Source organism: Anoplopoma fimbria, chromosome 16 (genome assembly GCF_027596085.1).
Source record: "Anoplopoma fimbria isolate UVic2021 breed Golden Eagle Sablefish chromosome 16, Afim_UVic_2022, whole genome shotgun sequence".
Taxonomy (NCBI): Eukaryota; Metazoa; Chordata; class Actinopteri; order Perciformes; family Anoplopomatidae; genus Anoplopoma; species Anoplopoma fimbria.
This window is the reverse complement of record NC_072464.1, coordinates 20,220,657-20,246,036: the sequence shown is the minus strand read 5'-3', so window position 1 is coordinate 20,246,036 and position 25,380 is coordinate 20,220,657. Positions and strand designations below refer to the sequence as shown.

General features: G+C 41.1%; 1 protein-coding gene across 1 annotated transcript in view; it reads left to right on the top strand.

Annotated features, from left to right (window-relative positions):
• The window catches only part of LOC129104451 (SH3 domain-binding protein 4), a 35,202-nt gene extending 10,267 nt beyond the window's left edge, over window positions 1-24,935 (top strand). The window contains exons 2-5 of the mRNA XM_054615138.1: window positions 7,506-7,723; window positions 8,568-10,924; window positions 22,668-22,856; window positions 23,376-24,935. Of these exons, the coding sequence (XP_054471113.1) occupies window positions 7,600-7,723; window positions 8,568-10,924; window positions 22,668-22,856; window positions 23,376-23,600 (2,895 nt within the window). The 5' untranslated portion in view covers window positions 7,506-7,599 and the 3' untranslated portion in view covers window positions 23,601-24,935. The remainder of the gene's footprint in view (window positions 1-7,505; window positions 7,724-8,567; window positions 10,925-22,667; window positions 22,857-23,375) is intronic.
• The last annotated feature ends 445 nt before the right edge of the window (window positions 24,936-25,380 follow it).

Here is a 25,380-nt window from a genome sequence, read left to right as displayed (position 1 = left end):
CCAAACGTCGTCAAAACAGGAACCTGATATGAGATTCTGGTTTGGTACAAGAGCATTTTCATGCTCCTGCAGGATTTTGGGGGTTCCTCATGCTACATTCACACTCCAAGCAACAGGAGCAATGTAGCCTAGCATGGCCATCTCCATCATTGGCGAGTTGCCCTTTTAGAGTTGCTCAAGTTCTCGTTGACGTAATGTGATGTTAAATGGCACTGGGAAATAGCTAACGGCCTTTTTATTTTAGACGGAATGGAACAGGGTCTACCGCCTCATCGGACCACTGAAAAAGTAGTACATCACGCCCGTCATGCAGCAACAGATGTTGAGCATCAGTTTGTAGCTTCATGTCTACGGCTTCCATTGAATATGACTTGTGGCCTGATGCTTTGTTGCTCATAGTGTGAAAACAGCATTAGTTGCAAAACTGTAACCATAGTTTACCTGTAGCTCGTGTGTTGTCCTTAGTATTTACTCTGTTCTGCTACTTTATGACAGTCAGGACTAAAAACATTTAGTGCATGTTGGTACAAAACAAGTAGTTGTGTTTGGGATCTGGTGTTTGTAGGTTTTAATCATCTTCAGATCTGTTACCAGCTTAACCGACACATGTAACGCATAAAAAGTAAACGATTCTATTCATAACCAAGAGCCGTAGGGGGCACTCATATCTTCTAAACTTTCCATCTGTTTTCTCAGAAGAAAGTGAGCCCTCGCTGTGCCCGATCAGCTGATCAAAGACGCTTTGTGTTTTTCCCTATGAATCCCCAATAAAAAATCACTTGGCAACAGGCCTTTTCTTTTCCTCGGGGAACATCCAGCCCCACAGGAAGTGAGCTGCTGAATAAAAGGAGTGGGATGGTTGACGGCTTCATAGAGCACTTCCTCCATGGGGACTGTGAAGGAAAAGGCTGAGACGGGCTGATCTCCCACGGTCGCTGCTGTGAAGTGAAGTGTAGAAATCGGCTTACTTTGCCTCAGCGGGGTCAACGCGCCGCCACTCCTGATGCCCGCCCGACAATGACCACCTCACTGCCCAGACGGGGAACTGAGAGCAGAGGTTGGAGAAGGGCAGACGTGATTGTAATTTCATATTCATAGCTTTGGTTTGCTTTGGGAGAGTCCTATCAGTGTGAGGCAGCAGCTAACACAACAGAGCCCTTCCTCCTCCTCCTCTTTCTACTGCGGACGCTCTGAAGGACAGACCAGCAGGCAGCCTGAGGCGTCTGAGCTTCAACAGGGCTGACTGAGGATCTGTTCAGTTAAACTACTGCAGAGAAGGACACGAATACAACAGATATGACCACATTATCTTCTGATCTTAAGATGTGGGTTATCTGGTTGGTTTGAAGTGCAAACAGTAGTTTAAGCATTAATCTAGTCATTTTTAGGATCATGGTCTTAGAAATATGAAGAGTCGTGAAATTTACCTTTAGATGAAACTAAATAATTCAAAAACATCTGCCTGTACTAAAACCTGAACTGATATTCTTTTTGAAGAATCACATTCTTTATCATCTTGCCGATCTTGTTTTCATACGATGTTTACACTCAGTGAAATATTGAAAACCAAGATTATTTTTTACAGCTGCACCATTTCATCAGAATCGAAAAATACTAAAAGCTAAAAGCCTTCATATATTTAAACAAGTCATAATATAAAATAAAATAATGGCTAGTTATCAACGTAAATCAAAATGATGGCTAGTTATTTTGTCACTAAAGTAGCTAAGTTTTGCCACAAATTGCCACAAAGCCATCCAAGAAGACGGTAAAGACTTATGTTATGCCTGAGCTGTAATTAGGTCAAAACTCTTAGTTCTGAAAGTTAATTTGCACGACTTAAATGCAATGTTTATGTATTAGTATTACTACAATTTATGCCTTATTTTAAGTTTGTTTGTATACTTTGAGAGTATTTATTTGTTCTCAGAATAATCAGTTGATTGAAGAAATAATCGGTAGAAGAGGCGATTACTAAAGTATTAATAGCTGCCCAGGAGTGAAATTGAACTAAATGTCAACTCAGTATGATCGTCACGCTAATATCTTTACAGTCTTTACACAGTGCTCCATTTATGAGCACTGCACGCCAATGTTCATCCATCTGCAGTAGTTTTTTCTTTGGTTTGGTGAACCCAGTGACCTCAAAGAGTCAGAGAAGTTGAGCGGTCTCCATGAATAAGGCTCCGGGGCCTGTACAAATAAACTTATATAACAGATATGAAAATACAGATGGAATTTCTGTAATGATTTCTAATGACTTTTTTTCAGCCTCTCAATGTAAGGGTTCACCCAAACATCCTCAAAAGCCTCCCACTCTTACATCAGCAATGTAAACAATTAGATCTTGTTTGTACGTTGTTGAGGTTCTGAGGAAAAAGTACCGGGATTATAGCCAAGGACTTTTCCATCTTGACTCAAACCCCCCGATGAGACCCATGAAACAGTGTTAGCTGTTAACACCACACATAATGAAAGTCTCTGTGAAAGGCCGAGCCGTTAAAACTCTGCAGAAATGTTACGAGAGAAGTCCGGAGGGAGGTTTCTTTTTGACATGCCGTTAGCAGAGAAGCTGGCTGAGCCTCGTTATGGCCCCTCTCCGAGCGCCTTATTACCAGGCAACATGTGCTGATTTGCATGACAGAGTTTCTCTTGTTGTGCTTCCTCAGATTTACATGCCAACAGCCTCCACCCACCATTGTCCTGTGGTGGGAGCTAAACAGTGCAGTATGTTCAGGGTGAGGTTTGGATAGCTGCTTCTGCTGCAGACCACCCAGTGTTTACCTCTAACCTGACCTCACCACCCCCCCTCTCTCTCTCTCACACCTCCCCCCGCTTCAAAGAGATGAGATCCAGACGTCATGCCGCTGAGGAAGCAGAGCATGCTAACATTTGGATGGAATTAACAGAGTCAAAGATTTTCCCATCAGGCTCTGACCAGCGTGGATTGTGGAATGTAACATTGGTGTCTTTGGATCAAAGCTGCAGATATCAGATTACACTGCTGGATCAAACTAGCAGTACCTTTTTTGTAGGGGCTAGTGCAGCTCAAAGTGCTTTGAAAAGTGAAAAACTTTCAGAATAGAAGAAATATAAATGACAGTCCAAATAAAACAATAAAAAAACTATTCAAAAGATAAAAGCCAGGAGTAAAACATAAAAATCTTATAAGAGCCATACAAAATTCATAGCAAAAGCCAGGCTAAATGGTAGGTTTTACATTTATGTATAAAGCTGTCAACACTGAGCCGTTCCAACAGCTAAGAGCATAACAGATAGAACATGGAGCACCAAATGTTTTTGTGTTCTGCACTTTGGAACAACTAAAGGGTTCATGTATAAGACGGAGAGGCCTGTCTTGTTACTTGTATACAGTCAAACGTTTGGACACACCTTCTCATTCAATGGTTTTTCTTTATTTTTATTTTTATTTTTTACTACATTGTAGATTAATATTGAAGACATCCAAACTATGAAGGAACACATATGGAATTATGTGGTAAACAAACAAATGCTCAACAAACCAGAATATGTTTTATATTTTATATTCTTCAAAGTAGTTGAATGAGAAGGTGTGTCCAAACTTTTGACTGGTACTGTACAAAATACTTAAAATCTATAATATAATATTAAATCCACATCAAAAGGTGCAGTAATGGAGAAATAACTTGCCTATTTTTCATTATGGTGTGTGTCAGAGTGGATTATTCCACTTAGACCACTGTCACTTTCAAGAAATAAAATGTGAGTTGTGATTTAATGGTGCCAAAATAATTGGTTGAATCATAGTGATTGATTAAGGAATATAAGGAATTTATTAAGCAAAGAAAACCCTATATTAACTGCACTTCATCTCAATGATGTTGACATTATCCTGTTTGACTCTGCAATTTGAATTATGGGTAATATAATAAGCATCTTCATTTATTTAATATCTTCAATTGCCTTGCTGAGGTATGACATTTTTGGAATTGAACCATTTCTTCTTTATTTCAATACAGTACAACCCTTAGGTGACACTCCTTTCCCACATCGTTTGGTTTTAGCATATCAGCTAATTCTGCTGCTGACACTGTTCAAAAATGAAAGACTTTCCTTCATTGATCTCTGGAAGTGTGGCAGGACACATAGCATTATATGGTATTATTTAGGTGTTAATTATGCTAATTTACAATTGTCATGAACACACCTTCATTTACACACATGTGGCATTCACCATATTTATCCTGCTCATTTACAAAGTTATCTGAAGTTAGGAGCATTTCCTGAATCCGACATGGCTGAACCCCAAAAGAACAAAAAAGTAAGAGTAAGTTTAGATCAGTATCTTGTGTCCAGTCCAAAAAGACTTGTGCACTGTACATGTGTCGGTTGATGCAGCAGGCTGTGATTTAGCTATAAAGTTTATGTAGTAGCTGACACTGCAGGTTTTTAAATATCAAAATGATAATTCAGCATTAGCGAATGGGCTTTTTAACGTTTTTTAAAGCAGAGCAGATTGCTTCCTCTGAAGTCCTAAATGTCAGTGGGAAGTTGTTACACGGTGACTTCTTGTTTTGCTGCTGAACACAATCTATTAAAAGCAGAACACAAAGCCGAGAAGCAGCCTGATGGCTTGTTTGTATCTCAGCCAGCGTTTGTGTAAATGTTTCATATGTAGCAGCAGAAACAGCAGTAATACCTAACTGTGGTGTGACTGCAACAGAAAAATGTAATCTCTTAGACTGCTGGAACAAACTGGTTCAGTGAGCATTTATTTAAGACTTCCCCCCCCCCAATAAATGTATATCATATATCAAATATATTTTATTGCTGCCCCCTAAAGCCGAATAAATTATACTTTCTGCGTGATGTCAATTTCATCATCCAAGATTGTACTCAAAGGCGCTGTGCTGACCTGCCTAAACTTGTGGAAGCGTAGCGATCTTCTGTGCATATGTGGAAAGCGATTTGCAAATAGTCAATAAACAGAACTCCTACGCTTTTGTGATGTCTGCAGATGTCCTTTAACCGGTCTGTTTGGGAGTAGAACTAAGGTTAAAGCGTCATTGACAGTGGGGGAAAAACCCCAGAGTCAAATCTCATTTTTGTCGGTTGAATCATTGACTTTTAAGCTGTGACATTGGACACAAAGATAACAGGAGAACAGCATGACAGGATATCATCTTTGAAAAAAACGCTCTCAAAATCACCGAACTACAAAACTATCTGGAAAGAAGGAGGAATATTCGGCCTGACTGGTGACTCTGAGTCTCTCAATGTAACTGACAATGTAACAAATTTTCAATTGTTGGGAACAGACCGACATCACCGTCCTTAGAAAGGCGTTTTTACTCCAACACGCTCAGATTAATACATTTGAACAATAGAACATTGTGAAAAGACAACACGATAAGATCCTATCACAATACAAAAGGACTCTTTCACCCGAGACATTTTGACATGTCACGGTAGAAAAAACACAGGTGTAAATAATAGAATTAACGATGATTGAATTCTAATTTTCTGCTTCAGTTTCACGGTCCTGGTGTTGTTCACGCTGGCTCGCTGTCACCTCACTCATTTGAATACAACGGAGCCATTGTTAATGTGATTAGAATCGTAACACCTGTGCTTCTCCTAATATGACAAGTCAAAATGTTTGCTGTGATAAAGGCTTTTTTTTTTGCCTCACACTCGATACCCAGAGTGTTTGAGGAGGCGGTAAATGATGAACAAATATAAATGACATTAGTGTGTTATGAACTGGCAAAACAACAGTTTGGATTATCCCTTTAACCTTTTCTCTAATTGTCAAGTCAAGACATGAAACTCTCCACTGACAGATGTTTGTAAATGTAATGTTGGTGACTTCACGGCAGGTTTTTACAGACTCACCAAGAATATTAACACCAAGATATTGTGTTATATCAAAATATAAAATCATCTTATTTGATTGGAGCAGCGGTGGCCCTTGTTGACACAGTTTGGCAGAACTCTTCCCGTTTGTAGTCTCGTGCTGTGGAAGTGTGTCAGTAGTAAGCTCACCAGCCTCGTCCTCTCTGTCGTCCCCGAGCTGACACGCCTATGAATTATGGATTGAAATGAAAAGCCTGGTGTCTCTCAAACCACATGTTCTACTGACCCACATCTGCTGTTTGCAACCCTTTATTCTTTTCATTAATTTATCGTGTTTACATTTTTAAAAGTGTTTTTTATATATTTATCTATAATGCAATTTAAAAATAGGAATTTCACCTCAAACTTGGAGAGACTGAAAAAGCAGACACAATGTTAGGGATGACACAAAACATCTGGCATGGAAGTTTGAAGTCTGTGTTTACATTCCCCCTCTTCGGTCCTCTTCGGGGTTTAATTTCTCCCTATGCAATCTCCAGAAATTGCTACTTCTATCTGTGTGTGCTAACTGAACAACAGAATTATTCTGATGTTTCTATGATGACAGGAATTGCAAATAAAATAGCAGCCTTAAAATGTGCAATGTCCCACAGACATTGCACATTTTATAACAATGGCATCTAGAGCAGCCAAAATTTTCACATCACTATTTAAAACAGTGATACTGCAAATCTGTGCATATTTTTCTGCATCGAGTTCAACTTTGGCTCGTGAATTTGTTCTATTGAGTTGCAGCATCGACTTTCATTAAATCTCCTCTCTCCGAGAATAAACTGCTCCATAAACGAGGAATGCTTCGTAGACAGTTAAGTGAAGGGAGTCACTGGTACAAATATGTCCTTTAAATACACTATGAACTTAGTGTGTTTTTAACTTCATTAAGAACTCCTTATTGAATAAAATGGTGTATAATCCTGTTGACAAAATGCCAGAAGGGAGTAAAACCCTGTACAAAGAAAATATTATGTAGTTTAATATTTGTTTTGCTACTGATAAGTGTAAGCAGTTACATGTTTTTATCATATCTGGCAGATATAAGTTTTGAAAACTGAAATTAATTGAAGACTTTGAAATATTAATTTGCACTCAGTATCAACGTGTTAATGATCATAAAAATCAGTAAGAGCTGAAATAAATGAATAATCTGATATATGAACATTTATCAGACGTCTGCAGGGAAATAATTTGTGATTCTATTTCTATTGATTTTCTAACTCCGTTTCAGTAAATGGAGATTCAAACTCCCGAGAGGAGGCTGGAGGATCAAAGTTATTTAGAAGACTTTAATCACTCACATGTTTATGCACATCCACTTTGTACTGGCTTTTACTGCTTAGTTTATGTTAATTTGTAGCATACTGAAAGCTCATGAGCAGAAAACAGAAAAACATTGAACATGAATTAAAAGTGGATTGAAAATATCAGCTGCAGTGTGATGAGCATGATCAACATCAACAAGACAAATTTCAAAAGACGAGAGGATGGACAGTCTGAATGTTTCACACGGAAAACAGTTTTTTGAAATGATAAATAACAAGCAATGAAACACTTAAAAGGTCGATATTCCTTATTTATGTTACATAATCCATTTTTTCTGTGTCTTTCAGAGATCATGGGAGGCTGTTGACATCCACTACCAAATATATCAATACATTAGAGTAGCCTGAACACACCGGTTGGTGCTCAGTGACAGCTCCGAACATGGCCGCCCATCGAATCAGAGCCACCACCACCAACAACACCTCCCTCCCACGCTGCAAGTCCGAGGGGACGCTCATCGATCTCAGTGAAGGAGTGTCAGAAGCCAGTCTCAGTGATGTCAAAGGTCAGCTGCTCGAACTGAAAAGTGCCAATTAACATGAAGACTCATCACTGTGGTTAAAATGACATTCACACTGGGGGATACATTGAAGGATTTCACATTTTTTGAGTTATTGTATGATGTGTAAAATGTCAAAAACACAGGAATCAATTACCTACAGTGTTCATTTACTGTCAGAAAAAAACATTTATATAAACTTTTATGAATGTAGATGGCTGGCAGGGACAAGCTGAGAAAAGACTCTGCCATCTTTTTTCTGTGTTTGTTGTAAAAACATTGAGTCATGTCTGGTTAGAGAGGTGACACTGAGCAGTATGTAGATTCTACTTTGTTATTTCTGTCCCTTCAAGAAACACAAACAGCATGAGCAGATACATTAGTGAGCAGACTTTCAGTTTCCCCCCCTTCGTCTGAGCTGAAATAGATAAAGCCCATGTCTGTGCTCTACTTAGTTGAAGCATCTGGTAGTGACAGTCCATCGCTGCATGGGATAGCCTGTGTTTATTAAAATATGCATAATGTTGACATCCTTGCAAGCCCTGCAGTTCTTTTGTGATTTTTATTATAACTGTTCCGCCTCAGAAATATGTTTTTGAATCATGTTCTTAGGATTTGAAATATAAAAAAAATACACTGTTCCGCCTCAGAAATATGTTTTTGAATCATGTTCTTAGGATTTGAAATATAAAAAAATACACTGTGGTAGACATCGGTGTAAGGCAAATCCAGGGACACTGAAATGAACTCGCTAAAAGCAACCACACCAAATACCCACACATTGCTACTTGTATAAAACTTTAAAAGATTTGACATTGAGGCCACCTGACATTGTTTTTCTTCTTTCCAGTGCCTTCTCCCAGTGCCTTACGACTGGATGCTACTGCCTCCTTCGGCGCCGCCAGGGAGGTCGTCGCCATAAAGGACTACTGCCCATCCAGCTTCACCACCCTGAAGTTCTCCAAAGGGGACCGCCTCTACGTTCTGGACTCGTCAGGAGGAGAGTGGTGGTACGCCCACAACAACACGGAGATGGGTTACATCCCCGCAGCTTACGTGGAGCCCATCAACTTCAGAGACTCGTCCTTCAGCGACAGTGGGATGATCGACACTGTGGGAGACTGTAACGAAGAGGCGGCCAAAGAAATGGACCTTCTAGGAGAGTGGGCAGGGGTGATTCTGAAACCATCCATCTTCCAGAATGGAAATCCTTTTTCAACAACCCATACCTCTACAAACCCTTTCCTAAACAAGGGTCCTCAGAGCTCGCTTGATCAGAACAGTAATGAGAAATCAGTTGACCTCCTTCTGTTTGATACGCTCACTTCATCGGTGTCCAACTCCACCAGCAGCACTGCCGTCAATGGTTTTGGCAGTGGTGTTTTTAACCCTCTTAGTCCCACTGTAGGGGTGGGGCAAACGCTGCGCAGGGACAACCCCTTTTTTAGAAGCAAACGGTCCTACAGTCTGTCTGAGCTGTCCATCCTGCAGGCTCAATCCGACGCCCCTCAGGAATCCTCTGGTTTCTTCGGGGCCCTGAAAGCACCGGCGCCAGAGCAGTTCCAGAGCAGGGAGGACTTCCGAACAGCGTGGCTCTCCCACCGCAAGCTAGCCAGGTCCTGCCATGACTTGGACTCGCTGGGTCAGAGCCCAGGCTGGGGTCAAACGCAGCCGGTGGAGACCAACATCGTCTGTCGGCTGGACAGCTCAGGAGGGGCTGTCCAGCTGCCGGACTCCAACATCAGTATTCACATACCCGAAGGCCACGTGGCCCCGGGGGACACCCAGCAGATCTCGATCAAAGCTCTGCTGGACCCCCCGCTAGAGCTGAACAACGACCGCTGCACCACCGTCAGCCCTGTGGTGGAGATCAAACTCAGCAACATGGAGACCAAAACCATGCTAACCCTGGACATGAAAGTGTCCGTCGTGGTGAAAATGGAGAGCAGGGAGATGACAGAAGTCTTGTGTGTCAGGAGCGATTGCAAAGAGGGACCTTACACCCCCATTCCTCAGGCGTACATGTATGGGGACACGGTCCAGGTGTGCCTGGATAACCTGGAGCCGTGCATGTATGTGTGTGTTGTGGCTCAGTCCCGGTCCCTACCTCCAGACTCCACAGTTTGGGAGCATGTGGTTAAAAAGATCACCTTAGGAGTGTATGGTCCTAAACACATTCACCCGTCCTTCAAGACAGTCGTGGCTATGTTTGGTCACGACTGTGCCCCAAAGACATTATTGGTGAGTGAGGTAGGCAAACAGGCACAGTCTGCTGCTCCATCAGTAGTGCTGCAGCTCTGGGGTAAACACCAGTTTGTGCTGTCCAAACCCCAGGACCTCCGCGTTGGAGTTTACTCCAACATGGCCAACTATGAGGTAAAGGCTGGTGACCAGGCCAGAGTGGTCCGGGGCTTCCAGGTTAAACTAGGCAAAGTCAGCAGGCTTGTCTACATCATTGCGTCGCGCAACACCGATGATGTTTCTGATTTCACCTTAAGGATCCAGATCAAAGACGACCAAGATTGTATACTGGCTCAGTTTTGTGTCCAGACACCAACACCGCCACCCAAAGCAGGCCCTAAGACATCGGTGCAAAGGCGCTTCCTGAAAAAGAAGGAAGTGGGCAAGATAGTCTTGTCTCCTCTCGCCATCGCCACCAAGTACCCTGTTTTTCAGGACCGGAGAATAAATAACCTGAAGTTTGGGAAATTAATCAAAACTGTCATTCGGCAGACGAAAAATCAGTACTTGCTCGAGTACAAAAAAGGAGACTTTGTAGCTCTGTTGAGCGAGGAGAGGATCAGGCTGAAGGGTCAGCTGTGGACAAAGGAGTGGTACATTGGATATTATCAGGGCAAAATGGGATTTGTTCATGCAAAGAATGTGCTGGTGGTTGGCAAGGTTAAGCCCATTTACTTCAGCGGGCCCGACCTTACGACCTCATTGTTACTGGAGCAGATACTGAAGCCCTGCAAATTCCTCACTTACATCTACGCCTCGGTAAGAACTATACTGATGGAGAACATCGGCAACTGGCGGGCGTTCGCTGACGCCCTCGGATACGGAAACCTGCCCTTGACCCATTTCTGCCGTGCAGAGCAGGACAGCGAACCTGAGAGGGTCGCGTCTGTGCTGGAGAGGCTGAAGGAGGACTGCAACAATACAGAGAGCAAAGAGCGAAAGTCCTTCCAGAAAGAACTACTGACGGTAAGTTACAACCTTGGCATCCTTGTTCTGTTGCAGTGACTGAGCATTTTCTCAGAGTCATTGATTTGAGTAAATGCAAATTCTCCTTTCCTGTTTTAGATTTCTCTCTCAGTTGAGTCTTTTGTTTCTCATGCGTCTAATTAAATGGTCATATGTTTCTTTCTGTGTCCTCCCGGTTGGAGATTTCTCTCTCTCAGGGAACAATCCTTTCTTTCTCCCGTTATCTGCCCCACAGCTGCTTTAGGCTTTAGGCTTTAGGCTTTAGGCTGAGGTCCAGTCTGTTAATACTGCTGGGAGTGCAGTCGATAACTGCTGTGTAGGCATCGACGTCTAATCGGGACCTGAGGAGCTGTGGAGGGCAAAAAGAATACTTTGCAACTCAACTTTGCAACTGTGTGTGTACAGTATGCTGATCTTATAAATCTAATTGATCGCTCAGGCTACTTTAATTTTCCATCTTTATGTGCATATGAATCAAAGGCCTCGGGGCCGTGTTGGGTAATGAATGAAACAAATTAAAGAAACACACCCACACTCTTGTATTTAAAGTATAAAATCACTTTAGAGATGGATCCACAGGCACATGTAGTGAACCAAAATATGCACTGTTACAGAAAATCTATAAAACACAACCAGAGTTTATGTATAGATTGACAGTAAATTCACAGCATAACCCTTCTTCTTGTACAGCAATGATAGAGTATTGGTTTTTCCACAAAGTGTTCTGCTTTAACAAAAGATGCACCTATCAAACTTTTTCAGTCCAGGTACCGATACCTGGGCTTCGGGTATCGACGGATACAAAGCAAAGATGCCATACCAGTTTTAAATTAATATGGTTTATGCCTTACTGCGGGGGAGTGACTGGGATCATTATTTTGTGTGTAAAGCAACATCAAGCTCGACTTAAACATTGTCTTTCTAACTTTGTAAAACAAATAAAATTTACCAAATAAATACAGAGATATACATTTATTAAACTTTTAGTTATTTATTTCATAATTAAATGATAAATCCTAAACCAGCAACTTGGGAAAAAAACATTTAAAAATTAACAGGAATTACAATTCAAGTGTAAACGTTTTTAATGCAGGAACAATTTGGCAAAACAGGAATTCAACTCTCATTTTATGATGTATATAGTATGTAAACATAGAAGTTAATTAAATTGATTGGCTCCATTGTCACAAATACCCCAACCCAGCTATTTGAGCCAGTATCGGCCCGATATTGACATCCCTAGCTTTAATTAGAATATCAGGCAGTTATTTTTAAGCAAAGTCAAACATTAGTTGGGATACTCGTGACTTTCTAATAAAAGAACAGATGTGTCTGCAGCAGATGAAGAGGAGAGTTCTTGCCTCATGCTTTTTTTCCCCCAGTATATTCAGCTTTTCTTCTAAGTGGACAAAGTGCTGAACTGTGTTAGATGAAAGTGTACAAACCAACTCTCTCAGGCACTTTGTTGTGCGTCTCCTTTCATGGAAATGTGGATTTCCATTGTCGCTTCAGGCCGTACGGGTAAAGATTTTCATCCTGAGATGTCTAAACGCACTGAAAGCCCTCATCATATCCAGTGTGACTTATGCCTATGGCTTAACGCTACATAAACCTTATCATTTTCCATTTTCCATTTTTATTTTATGTGTCTGTGCCTGTTTGAAATACAACATTTTGAAATCCAGAAAGTGGATTTCAGCTTCCCTGCTTCCTTTATACCACTGTTCTTGGACTTAGCTTCTCCCTCAGCATATTATCCCTTTTCAGAGTCACTGTCAGAGATCATGGAAGTACTACAGCTGAAGTAACACAGAGCAGATACACTGTAATTTACGTGAGGTTGTAAACACTAGTTAGAACCATTTATAGACAGAGAAACTGCAGTATGGAAAAGAACATAATAAAAGGTGGTGGCTTAAAAATATGGCCTTTGAGGGAGCTCTGTACAGTTGGTTTCTGAATATAGGACTGTTTTTCTGTTTCTTCTGTCAGGATTACACTCTAAAGTACTGGTTACTGTGGGGACAAAGCACGCAGCAATCCAGCAAATTTGAGATTGCGAGGACTCTTTGTTTAACCGACACAAATATGCTGTTTGTTCCATGTGCAAACATATGATGTTTGCTTTTTGGTCCCTCTGAAAAGTGGATTTTGTTGCGCGTGTGTGGGCCTCCGAGTAAAGCTTAGCGAGTCTAAAGACTGTCAGATGAAATCCTCATCTTCCTCTCCTCTTGCAAATTTTCTATGTCACAGAATAAAATCTCTTGTGATTTTGCCTGTGTCAATTGACATGGACGGAAGTCTATTTTTAGAAGATGGATAGCCGAATCAAAAGCACTGTGGTCGCTTCTTTTGTTGCTCAAATGTCTGAATCCATTGGGGTCTGCTTTGATTGTTGGTGATAAAAGGGCTCATCAGCAGCGCATGTACTCACATACAATGTATTTGTCACAAATATCAATTCTTCATTTCCATCTGTTCTGTACTCTGCTTTGAATGTTTCATTTGGATTTAACCCAGAGTTTGTGCTTTTAGCTTTAGGCGATTACTAATTATGTCTGTAAATGATAATCACACATGAACAACATACAGCAACAGGTTATAGCAGCAAGCAGTAACATGCCCGAAGTCTCAGTGGGAATCTCAGCAGTACAGCTTGAGAATTTTCATCACGTGTCTCTGGGCCAACTGTCTGATGGATCGATGCCTTTCCTAGTTATTATTTAAAACACAAAATAAAAATAAATGTATAACAACGCAATGTGCAATGTGCTTTAAGAATTATTTTTATTTTAGATTTTTTTTGTTAAACGATTTAAAGTGCTGTACCACAGCACATTAACAACAGTAACATCTATTTATTTATTAGTTACAATTTTGGGGATTTTGGAAGGTTGGACCAATATATTGTCCATATATTAAGGGTGTCCCAGAGTAAGAATTTACATCGTTGAATCTGATTGGTCAAGTCTTGCTTAATCAAATTTAATCCAGCGCTCAGATTGTGCTACATTCTTATCTGAGTGCTCTGATTAACAAATGTATTCTTTGATTCTTAAACAGCAGCCTTATGTTATTGTTGTTGTTTGGCATTTTTGCGGCCATAATCCAGATGCTGATCTGACTTGCCTGCAGATTTGGATAGGACAAGTTGGATCTTTGTATTTTCTAGAGGATTTTTCCATGATTTCTTCAAACCTTGTTTGACACTGAACTTGAGTTGTAATAATCTTATGGCTGACGTGTTCACAGATGAATTCATAACAGTGCAGCATGGATTGAAGCACACTGGGAATTTATTTTCTTTATTCGTTCATGATGTTCACAGGTGATAATATCTATGTGAATGAAGCTACCATCACATATGAACCAGTGCAGACTTGAATCAGACCCTCGTTGTGTTGTTGTTGTCAGTGGGTGATGGAAAGGATCCCGGTTGTATCTATTGGATCTCAGGCCTGCAGATGTTTCCTGTCTCATTGTTCTGAAACTAAACAGAAGCTCCAGTTGTGGACCGGCAGGCGCCTGTAGTCAGAACGACTTCCCATAATGCTCCTTGACCCAGACCCCGTCTGCACATACGACCATTCACAGATAACTGTCACACTGACAGTTATTCTCTGTCGGATAACGATAATGATTTCTGTTAAATGTCAGCGTACGGCTGCACTACGCGTGGACATTTTACGCAATTCATTTGACTGATTAATCCTCATTATAACTAATAGGTGATAAATAATTCAGGTGCATTTCATGCATGAAACTTTCTGCAGTTGGATTTATAAATTCTACATTTGGTCTCTTTGTGAATTCAGATCACTGCTGCAGAAACTTCTGCTATGTTTCTCCAGGCTGCAATAACGTGTTTGTATATGGGTGTTGCTGGACACATTTTCATCTTTTTTCACATATTCGTACGGATTGGGAGTGTAATGTTTATTTCCACTTGGAAGAAGTTTAGCAATACACAACGTAAAGAAAACACAGGAGACATCAGAAAACTGTGACAGTGTAAACAAACACTACATCTGTGAATGTAAGATTTGAAAGAATTTGGATTCAGCAATATATATACAAAGCCATTCACATATTTATTCACACATTTTAAGTTTTGCCTTAGAAAAGTTGTATGAAAACAAAATTCTATCTTCCCCAATTGCTAATTATTCTTTTTTAACACTCACTTGATGTGTTTTTGCCTTTAATACAAAAACAAAATTATGAAACACATGCAGACAAAAACAGCATTAGATAACATAACTCGCACAACAAATACATAGATAAAGACATCTCTCTCCCAGCCACACCCTCAGACCTCAGTTACCACTAAAGTTGTCCTGGTCCACGTGAAAGATCCTCCAGACCACAACCAGCATTAACAATAACTACATAGAAATAATAATAATAATAACAATCTCACTGATGGTTTCGTTTACTTATGTAGGTCATGAGGAGCTATCAGTATTATTTTGACACTGTTTCATAACCAGTCAAAAGTTCGTAGTTGTAACTTTAAAGAGGGGTTTAGTTTCTCATGCTCTGCTAGAAGATCACTTACTGTTTGATGTTGGATCGACCAATCAGCTCGCTTGACATGCAAGTCCGCACTGCACATTGTTTAGACTAGTACACTGCGGAAGCCCTTCTCCCACCTCCTTACAGACCTCCTTTTTTTGTTTATTCAAAGGTTATTAATATTGAATGTCCAAATTGCACCAAACTCCTCAATGCACGTCCTTGGGCCCCCAGCAAAACACCCGCCAAGTGTTAAGTAGATCAGATGAATGGTTCTCCGGCTTTGTGAAGGACACACAGACACTCATGCAGACAGACAGATATCCTTTGCTTTACAGTTTGATTTGTGAGGTCTTTACTGTGATGTTCTGCGTTCTATGGTTACCCCGTAACACCGTTCTCCTGCTCACACAGAGGTTAACATGTCTCTCTGCAGAAGCATAATTGCAGCTTCAGTCTCACAAAGTTATTGATTTCATTCAGTCTGAGCTATTTTATGGATTTAGACAGCGAAGGTTGTTTCTGTTTGCAATCTTAAACATGCTCGTTTTAGAAATTCAATACATAGTTTCAAGATGCCATTAGTTACTTGATTCAGATTCTGTACCATATGTTGTGTAAGTTGTTTTATGTTTTCTGAGTCACCCATTAGTTTTGCTGCCTCTCTCGGTCAGGACGCCTTTGAGGAAGAGATGCTTAATTCATCTTCTCAGATTAATGAGTGCGGCTGTAAGAATTATTTCTTATGGATCAAATGACTCTTTGTAATGTGAAAGCTGTCGAACTCACAGAGAATTATGGCCCATCTCTTCAGTCCCCCCTCGACTCTAGTGAACGTTATAGTGTCTTAACTCACGGTTTCAGTTTAACAGCTTTACTCTTCTGATTCACTCTCTGGTCTATACAGCATTTTTGGTCAACGTGGGTTGTTTTTTTCAAATGTGCTGTATACATAAATTTCATACTTATATTTTGACTTTGACACTCTTTTGGCTCTCAAAGTGTCACTTTAGAGAAAAAGCTGCACACAAGTTCAACATATCAACCAAAGAGCTGATAAAATGTCCGTGTTGAGTTCACAGCCTGCTGAAAACAAGTCGCCAAAGAATCATTCATTGCAGTTTTAAACAAATATTAAATGATTTAATATAAAAGACACAAGATGACTGTGATATTTAGACAAAAAGTGACGTAATCAACATGACGGTTAAATGTCTCTTGATTCCACTTAGTGCCGCTTTAAAGATTTCTTAGAAAACAAGGAGTGTACAGACATGGGGAGGTCCGAAGTCAGAGATATGATTTCAGGGCAGTTGACACTTGGCGCTTGTACTCCTCAGTGTTTCCTCACCTCTTTACTGAAGTGATCCTATCCATATTATCTTTATTTTATTCTCTTTTGTGGTGTTGTGTTGTGATGTCATCATATCGTCGTGTTTGTTGCGTGTATTATTTCGCCTGTATTACAAAACAAAATACTGGGAGGGAATTAACAGATTTCAACAAAGCGTTGAGAAATGTTCGTCACAGGGCAGGCCTGTACAGGTCCACACTCCCTCTTTCTGTCTTAAGCTGCTGCAGATATCTTTCTATAAGTCATCCACCCCATATCTCTCTCTTTTTCTTTCTTTCTATCTCTCTGCTGTAACAGAACGACTCTATTGACTAAGTGGCTCGCCCTGACTTCGTGCAATTGATGGTCTCCAGAGGGTGAATCCCACTGACTTTGATGATCAACGGACTTTTCCTCTAGTGGCACCATGACGTTGACGTTTGTGGTTTTGAGGGAAATTTCTCGACAGCTATTTGATGAGGGAACATGAATGTCTGAACCTTATTTCATGGCGACCCATCCAAGTCACCAAGTCACTACTGACAGCAACAGTAATATATTGGTTATATATCTTTCTCTCAAGTCAAAAACCGGCTCTTTATTGTGTATTTTCTTTGTGTTTTCACTGTTGTTAATGGACCAGACACTGAAAACAATGTGCACAAGAACATAACTGAATGTGAGCTTCTCTCTTGCTACATCTGTTTGACATCCTCCAGAGCTTTTGTTAGTGAAGAATGAGAGTAACCAGAGAAAACCCCCCTCCTCCTCCTCCTTCATCCTGCTCTTCCTCTTCGTGTTGCCGACAGACAGTGATGCCGATTCAATAAGAACCTGAAGCATGAGACCACAGAGGTGGAACCTTTGTTGTGTCTTGGTGCTAAAAGGGGTTTTTCATTTCAAAGCTCTCGCTCAGCTCTGCAGCCAAGCGTCTGACCCTCCTGAATTATTTGCAGAGAGATCAGTGTGGAAGGTAAAGCCTGGGAATAATAATAACATCCTATTCCTGGAGGAGGACTCTGAAAACTGGAGCAGCAACCAGGCCCACTGTGTGTGATTGGCTCTCGGCGTTGCCATTCTCGTACACAAATTTAGATTCAAGTTTTTCCACCATCTCCAGCCTCCTTCCTCTGTTCCTCCCTCTCCTCTCCTTCACTGACTGGGTGTGGCACGCTGCTGCTTTTGGAATAATTAGCTGAACAACAGATCACTCGTTCTCCGGAGATTCAGGGCCTTGTTTGGGAATGTACGAGTTACTTCGCAGCCAGTTTATGAAGAGTAAAGGGAGTTCACTCGTGGGTAAAATGCCCAAAACCAGCACCCACAGGCTTAAATCTCTCCCAGTATACCCCCAGGTTTCCATTCTGAGGTTGAGGTTTGTTTCCAAAAAAAAAGGTAAAGAGACAAGAACGCAGGTTTAAAATTGCAAAAGGAATGAAATTGCAAAGCCAGGGTGCAGCTAAGATGGAGTGTGGAGGCTGTAAATGAGAAAGGTGGAGGAAGTCAGATGGAAAATGAAGATGGGATAGAAAGATAATAAAGAGGAGATTGAAGTGGAGAGATTGAGTGTCAGTGTTGTAGCTGAGATGAAAACCTGAAACAGGATGACGGCAGAAACAAATCATTTATCGGAAAGCTCAATGTTGGTTATACCGAGGGTTTAGTTTTGCTGTTTTCTTCGGAGGTGAAAGCAGGGAGGGACTGTGTGTGTGTGTGTGTGTGTGTGTGTGTGTGTGTGTGTGTGTGTGTGTGTGTGTGTGTGTGTGTGTGTGTGTGTGTGTGTGTGCAGAGACCGACATGATTGAAGCACCCGCTTGGTTTCCACCATCAACGTTATCTCTGAAAATATGTCTGCAGGAATTTTCTTCTCATTTTGACAAGCAGATGATTTATGCAGCGGGGGGGAAGAGCTGCAGGGCTCCAGAGCTCTGATTGGTGAGCGTGTGAAACAAACTCTTTGGCATTTAACTAAAGCACACACACACACACACACACACACACACACAAACATGCTCAGACTCCCATAGCTTGTCCACATAGACCAGCTGACATTTAAAAAAAAAAAAAACGCAGCACAGCATTTAATTCCTCCACTGTCTCGGTGTATTGTTGCGGTGCAAAGGAGCCGTTTGAATTGCTGTAACCACGGTGCACCCGGCTCCGTCTACTGCAGCGCAATTATTAGTTTAAAATCAGACTGTAGGGCCCAACGCTCAGTGATGAATACTTAACAACACGCCATCAAAGATTTACAGCAGCCAGAATGTTTCCAACTGGCGAGATGTGCCAGGGAAAGACCAAAGTGCAGCTTCACAGAACTTATTTTTTATGCTCTGACTAGTTAACTGGACTCCATTACACATGAGTTAAGATTTTCTCAATGTTCCGTCTTGGGTTTTAACCCTTTGAACACTTTTGAGGGTTTTGCTCAGTTTAGAGCTGAAACAATTAGTTGATTAATCGATCAGTCTCCGGAAAATTTATCAGCAACTATTTTAATAGTCACCTAATTTGGGTTTCATTCACTTATTAAGCAAAAATAGTGAAACAGTTCCAAATCTGGTTGTGCGAACTGCAACATAGTAAAAAATAAAAAAAAAGGACTTCAAAACAAATAAGTTACATATTCCAACAACTTTCTTTTAAATCCAAATATTTTAAAATAATAGTTTGAGCACAATAAACTGACCACTTCTCTGTTGTTGTAGAAACGTGTGCGACTGTATGGTGGCGTTGTTGGTATAATGTTGATATCAGAGTTTGGCTAAAGTATTTTTGCAAGACATAATGTGTCCTAGTGTTTTAATCATCGATCAAACGTCCTTCAAAATCTATAATAAAATAAGTCTATATTTGATGTTTTTGATGGAAGATGATGCAATTATTAAAGTCTAAAGTCTTTCTCATGTGATTTTTACGTGAATTTATGGACAATAAACTTGTCTGAGTCATTTAAATATTTATGACATAGGAACATTTTGGAGGTAACAGGGACCATACTCTGAGATCTCTTCATAACACCCATAAACTCATGTTAAACTTCCCAGAATTAATTTCCAGGCCCGTTTCTGTGAAGGTGAGGGATCAGGTTTCTTAATAGAAAAGCAATTAAATTGGATCCGTAGGGAATAAATAGGCACCAGGGACTGATGCTGGAGGAGTTATTGATCAAGTCCCTCTTTAATTAACAGTAGGTCTTTTTTTATAATGGAGAGGTTTGATACTTAAATACCTTCACTAAATTAAAGAGTCCAACACTGGCCTCTGAGAACTGGAGTAATCACTATGAACTCTCAAGGGGTCACTTTCCAACAAAGTTTGAGCAGCAGCTTTTGACAGAACACATCACAAATAAGAATGATGATGGAGGAAAACAAGTGAGTAGTGTGATGGATAAAGCTTTAGATTCACCAGATCTTACTCCACCAGGTTTGCAAACGAGGAGTACAAACTACAAAAAAATAGTACTCACCTCTTCAAGAAGTACTACCCTGAGCCTTCCGCTTAACACTTATTGTATTCGTATTAGTCTGTTGCACTTATTGTATTCATATTAGTTTGTTTCTGTACTTTTGCTCTGGTTTATGCTCTTAGATGCTTGTTTAAGAAAGGAGATGCACTTATGACTTCTGGTGACTAGTAGTTCTCTTGAATACCTATGTTGAATACACTTATTGGAAGTCGCTTTGGATAAAAGCGTCTGCTAAATGACTGTAATGTAATGTAATGTAATGTACAAATGAAGCTCATAAACTGTGATATTATAAATGAACTGCCTTATGCTATGCTAAGCTAACCGTCTCCTGGCTCCAGTTCCATATTTACCACACAGACATGAGATTGAAATCGATCTTCTCATGCAGCTCTTGGTAATAAAGTGATTAAACGCGATTCCAGTAGTAACCATGGACGACTACAGACACAATCTTCTTCTTTATCAAAACGTTTGCTCGACCTGTTCTGAATAAACAAAGCAGGATATTATTACCAAGCAACACTCCTGTGCACTTAGACTTAAACCTGTAGTAAGACAGGAAGTGATCCCCTTTATTTTAGTATGGATTTCCTGTCGTTGTTATCCAGCGAGGAAACAGGTGTTAGTCAAAGGGTTTTATCTCCCTGACAGCCTCTTCCCCTCAACTTCCACAAAGACCCAGAAACAAACAAATGTTCTGTGATTCCAGCACAGTCGGTCACTACCAGTTAATATAAGAACAAATTCAAAAGTGTCTCTGAACTTAATTTGAGGAATGTGATTTTGGCTGCTAAGTGATCTTTGAGAACAGTGGGCAGCAGTCTGATTGGCCCACAGACGCTGCTATCCCCATTTGGTCTCGTCTCAGAGTGAGAGAGGTTGCTGGAGCATGGCATCTGCATTCCTCACCCCCTCACCCCCCCCGTCCGTCCTCCTCCACCCCCCATTCATATCCTGTCGTTCCACACATTCCTCTAAATGGAGCTGAAGCCCAAACTGGAGCTTTAAATTCACCTTCGCTCTGTTGAGTCTGCAAGTCAGAGGCTGTGTCCCCGTGTGGCCATGTGTGTGTGTGTGTGTGTGTGTGTGTGTGTGTGTGTGTGTGTGTGTGTGTGTGTGTGTGTGTGTGTGTGTGTGTGTGTGTGTGTGTGTGTGTGTGTGTGTGTGTGTCTGTCTTTGTGAGGACCAGTGACTTTTAGACCTGGAAATGGTGAACATTATAAGTTTGGATTTTTTCCTGATCCGGATAAATACCTTTAATTTACGTTTTTCTTGCAGCTCATTTCATCATTGTTACTTTTGACCTTTTTCTAACTTTTTAACTTCTTACACTTTTTATCAAGATTATGACATAAATTTCGTTTAAGGCCTAGGGGATGTTTTATATTTTTATAGACATACAAGTGTGTGTGTGTGTGTGTGTGTGTGTGTGTGTGTGTGTGTGTGGGTGTGGGTCTGCAAATGTGATGCATGTATAAATAAATGTGTATCCGTCCATGCAAACTCACTCTGTATTTGCGTTTGTGAAATTTGTATTTGCAAATCCCCTGTGACGTGCTGCAGGTTGTGACTGCCGTAGGAGCAGACTTGAGTCTCCACAGTGTTTTCCGTTCCCACTAACACCAGCGGTCCGGGGCATAACTGATGGAGACAGGCAGGTTACAGAGGCTGACGGGAGGAGCTAGACTCATGTCCAGACAAGTTAGAGCCAAACAAACAGGAGCCTCGTCGGCACATTGCATTTTGCTTAGCCTCACCAGCAGCGGGACCTGAAGATGGAGATGTTGCTGAGCTGTCTAAACTTTGGTGCAGAGCAAGAAAGCTCATTACGGACCCTGGTTCTTCTCCAATGCTTCCCACAGGACAAACCACAGCTAAATCATCAATATGTTGCCTTTAGGAGATGCTGAATAGGGCTTTAGACTTAGTTACACTTTGTTGTGTATCGTGTGTGTGTGTGTGTGTCATTATTGGTCACCAGGCGTTTTTTTTTTCCTCCTCTCAGTTCAGAGGTGACATAAATCCTGAGTGTTGTTATGGAAGCAACTTGAGGCTCTTATTTCTATTTCCACCAGAAAGCATTTGAAAAATGCACAAAGCTGAGATTTGCACGGGGGATTTGGGAGGCAGGCTGTGGAAAATAACAGCGGATCAAGTCAGTGGCATGAAACCTGTAGATGTACATTTATTAGTCTCTATGTAGTGGTTGGTTTTAGTCACTGACTTCTGCTCAGTTCCCATCTTCACTAGACTTCCTTGTTAACAATTCAATGTTCTCCTTTCTCTTGCCCCCACGCCCACCGATTCCCAGGCCAATTCAGGCTCCACTTGTCTCCAGATTCCACTTCCACCATTTCAGGCTGTACTTTTTCTCCGTTATTTATTCAGTCTAAAGTCCTCGTGTGTCCTTTTCACTGCAGGCTCTGTTGAAGATGGACTGTCAGGGTCTGGTGGCCAGACTGGTCATGGACTTTGTCCTCCTGACCACGGCCGTGGAGGTGGCAGGACGCTGGAGGGAGCTCGCCGAGAGGCTTGTCAAGGTTTCACGACAGCAGATGGATGCTTATGAGGCGCCACATCGCGACAAGAACGGGGTGGTGGACAGCGAGGTACGTCAGTCTTATGGGAGAAAGTCAATGCAAAGACACAAATAGATGAGATTAGGTGATGTATTTATTTACTGCAACAAAATCACAGCAAAATGTGTTTATATCGGGTTCATACCGCTGCACTGAACCAGCCGAGGTGTGTCTTGCTAGATACAGAGAATACATCTCTATGAAATTCACTGAGCACCTCTGGATGATGTTATGAACCCAGAAAAAACACACAATTTGGTTGCACACAACATGAACAAAACAACAATAGTGGTTGATGAAACATTGTGTGCATAGTGTTCACTTTACGTATGTCAAAGTTAGAAAATTTGACAAAGTTGACAGATCCACAACACAATAAGACCATTATGTTAAGGTCAATGCATTTTTTTCCTAAAGCTTTTTAACGATTTAAACCATATAACAAGCGTGGAACTACAGCAAACATCAGTCTGCAGTCGGACACAATCAGCTCTGTCGTTGTCGGGTGTATCAGCTGATCACATGATGTTTGTTCTCTCTTGTCTGCAGGCCATGTGGAAGCCGGCGTATGACTTCCTGGTCACATGGGCGGCTCAGATCGGTGACAGCTACAGAGACGTGATCCAGGAGCTGCACATGGGTTTAGACAAGATGAAGAACCCCATCACTAAACGCTGGAAGCACCTGACCGGCACGCTCATCCTCGTCAACTGCCTGGACGCCCTGCGGAGCTCCGCCTTCAGCCCCGTTGTTCAGGACGACTACGCCATCTGAACTCTCACCCTTCATGACTCCATCACGTTAATCCTGCCGGTGTTTGCCCCTCGCACCAGCTCACCTCGTAAAAGTTACACAGTTTGAAACGTTGCATATCAGCTGTCTCGCTCACTCTGAATGCCACTACTGCTGTCGTTTGTTGTTTTGTTACTGCGGCGCTGCCTTCAGCTCCTCGTGCCCAAGGGAACGTCGTCAGACCCCCCCCACCTCCCACGTCTCTGCTGCCGGCCAATCAACAAAGTGCTGTATGGAGCTTGCAGTATTCACAAAGACTCTTTTAATAGTTCCTGTCTTGCATAGTTATGTATTTTTGTACTCTTATTATGGCACAGCATTTTTTTAAAGCAACACTTTTAACCCTTTGGTTAAGAACTGTGGATTGAATGCCAAGAAAAAGTCACTTTTCAAGAAAAAAAAGACACTTTTAGATATCGTATCCTTGTTACCGTAGCCTTGTCACGTGTCAAATCTGTTCTATTTATTTTGTCACTTTTTTTTCTCTACTTCACGTTCTCTCTCTCTGTGGTCCTGCTCATTTCAGAGATCAAAATATTTGTCTGTCAGTTGCAAAAAACTGACAGGCAGAATAATTTATTAATCTTGCACACCAATTTTGAATCAAGCTCTCCACTACTGCCTAAACATTAAGTCAACTAATTGAATGGTTTAACAGTCTATATATTGATAGCATTTAAAGCATTTTCTGGTTCTAACTTCTCAGATGTGAGTATTAGCTGTTCATTTAATTAATTAACTGTACGTAATTGGAAAATTACAATGGATATTCTTAACTGTTTTCTGACTAAACAGTTTTTGTATGAAGCTTGACAGTTCATCCTCGACTTTGGAAACATCCATTGTCCAAACAAACTCATCTCGAAGTCCACTTACTCACTTCCTCTGGTGCTTCTGACCTCATCTCATGGTCTTCATCAGCAGATTCAGTTTGCTCAAGTGAGCAAGTAGACTGTGAGTTGAGTTTTTTTTCAATAAAAGAACAACATATTGATTGTTTTTTTAGATTAAAATTCAGCCTGAGCTCCCATATAACAATGAAACTGTAGCCACTCATTTCTCAACTCTTTGTCTCATTGCTGTATTTCTTTTGTCCCCTTGGAAGTTATTGTTACCAAAGCTTGCCAAAAATGAATACAGCTCCACACACAGATGTCCTTGTACAATGTTCAGACCACTGTTGTGACGACACTGTCTGTCAAAGCTTCTGGTTAGGTTTTGTCTCAGTGCTGCATACTGTATCATGTGGTGAGTTTGAAAACCTTTTTTGTGACTGCATACTTTTGTGGAGAAGACTTAATAAAAATGTAAATATTTGGACCCTATATTTGTTAGGTTGTAATTTATCTCTATAAACAGAATGGAGAATCCGTAGCCAACTGGACAAGATTTTGGTTATTAGTATTGACCTGTCACGTTTGAGCAAGCTTTGGTTGCATACGTGTTTGGAGAGCAAATTTTTGCAGAATTCATTGGCAGAAATGCTTACTCGGAACCCATCGACTAACATCGGATGGCAATTTAGCTTTTTATTGATCTCTTTAAACAGATATTTGCATATTAAGCAGGTCATCTCTCAACTCCAACTCCATTCTTGTGTCTCATGTCGCTAATTGAACTGAAAACCATGATATTTGTTATCCGGATATCCGCTGGCTACACCGCAACCCCCCAAAATACTGATTGTTGCCCCCAGAGGCTAAATCGCCATCGAACCGATAACCAATGATTTCTGAGATTGGATTGTACCTGTTTTTGGCTG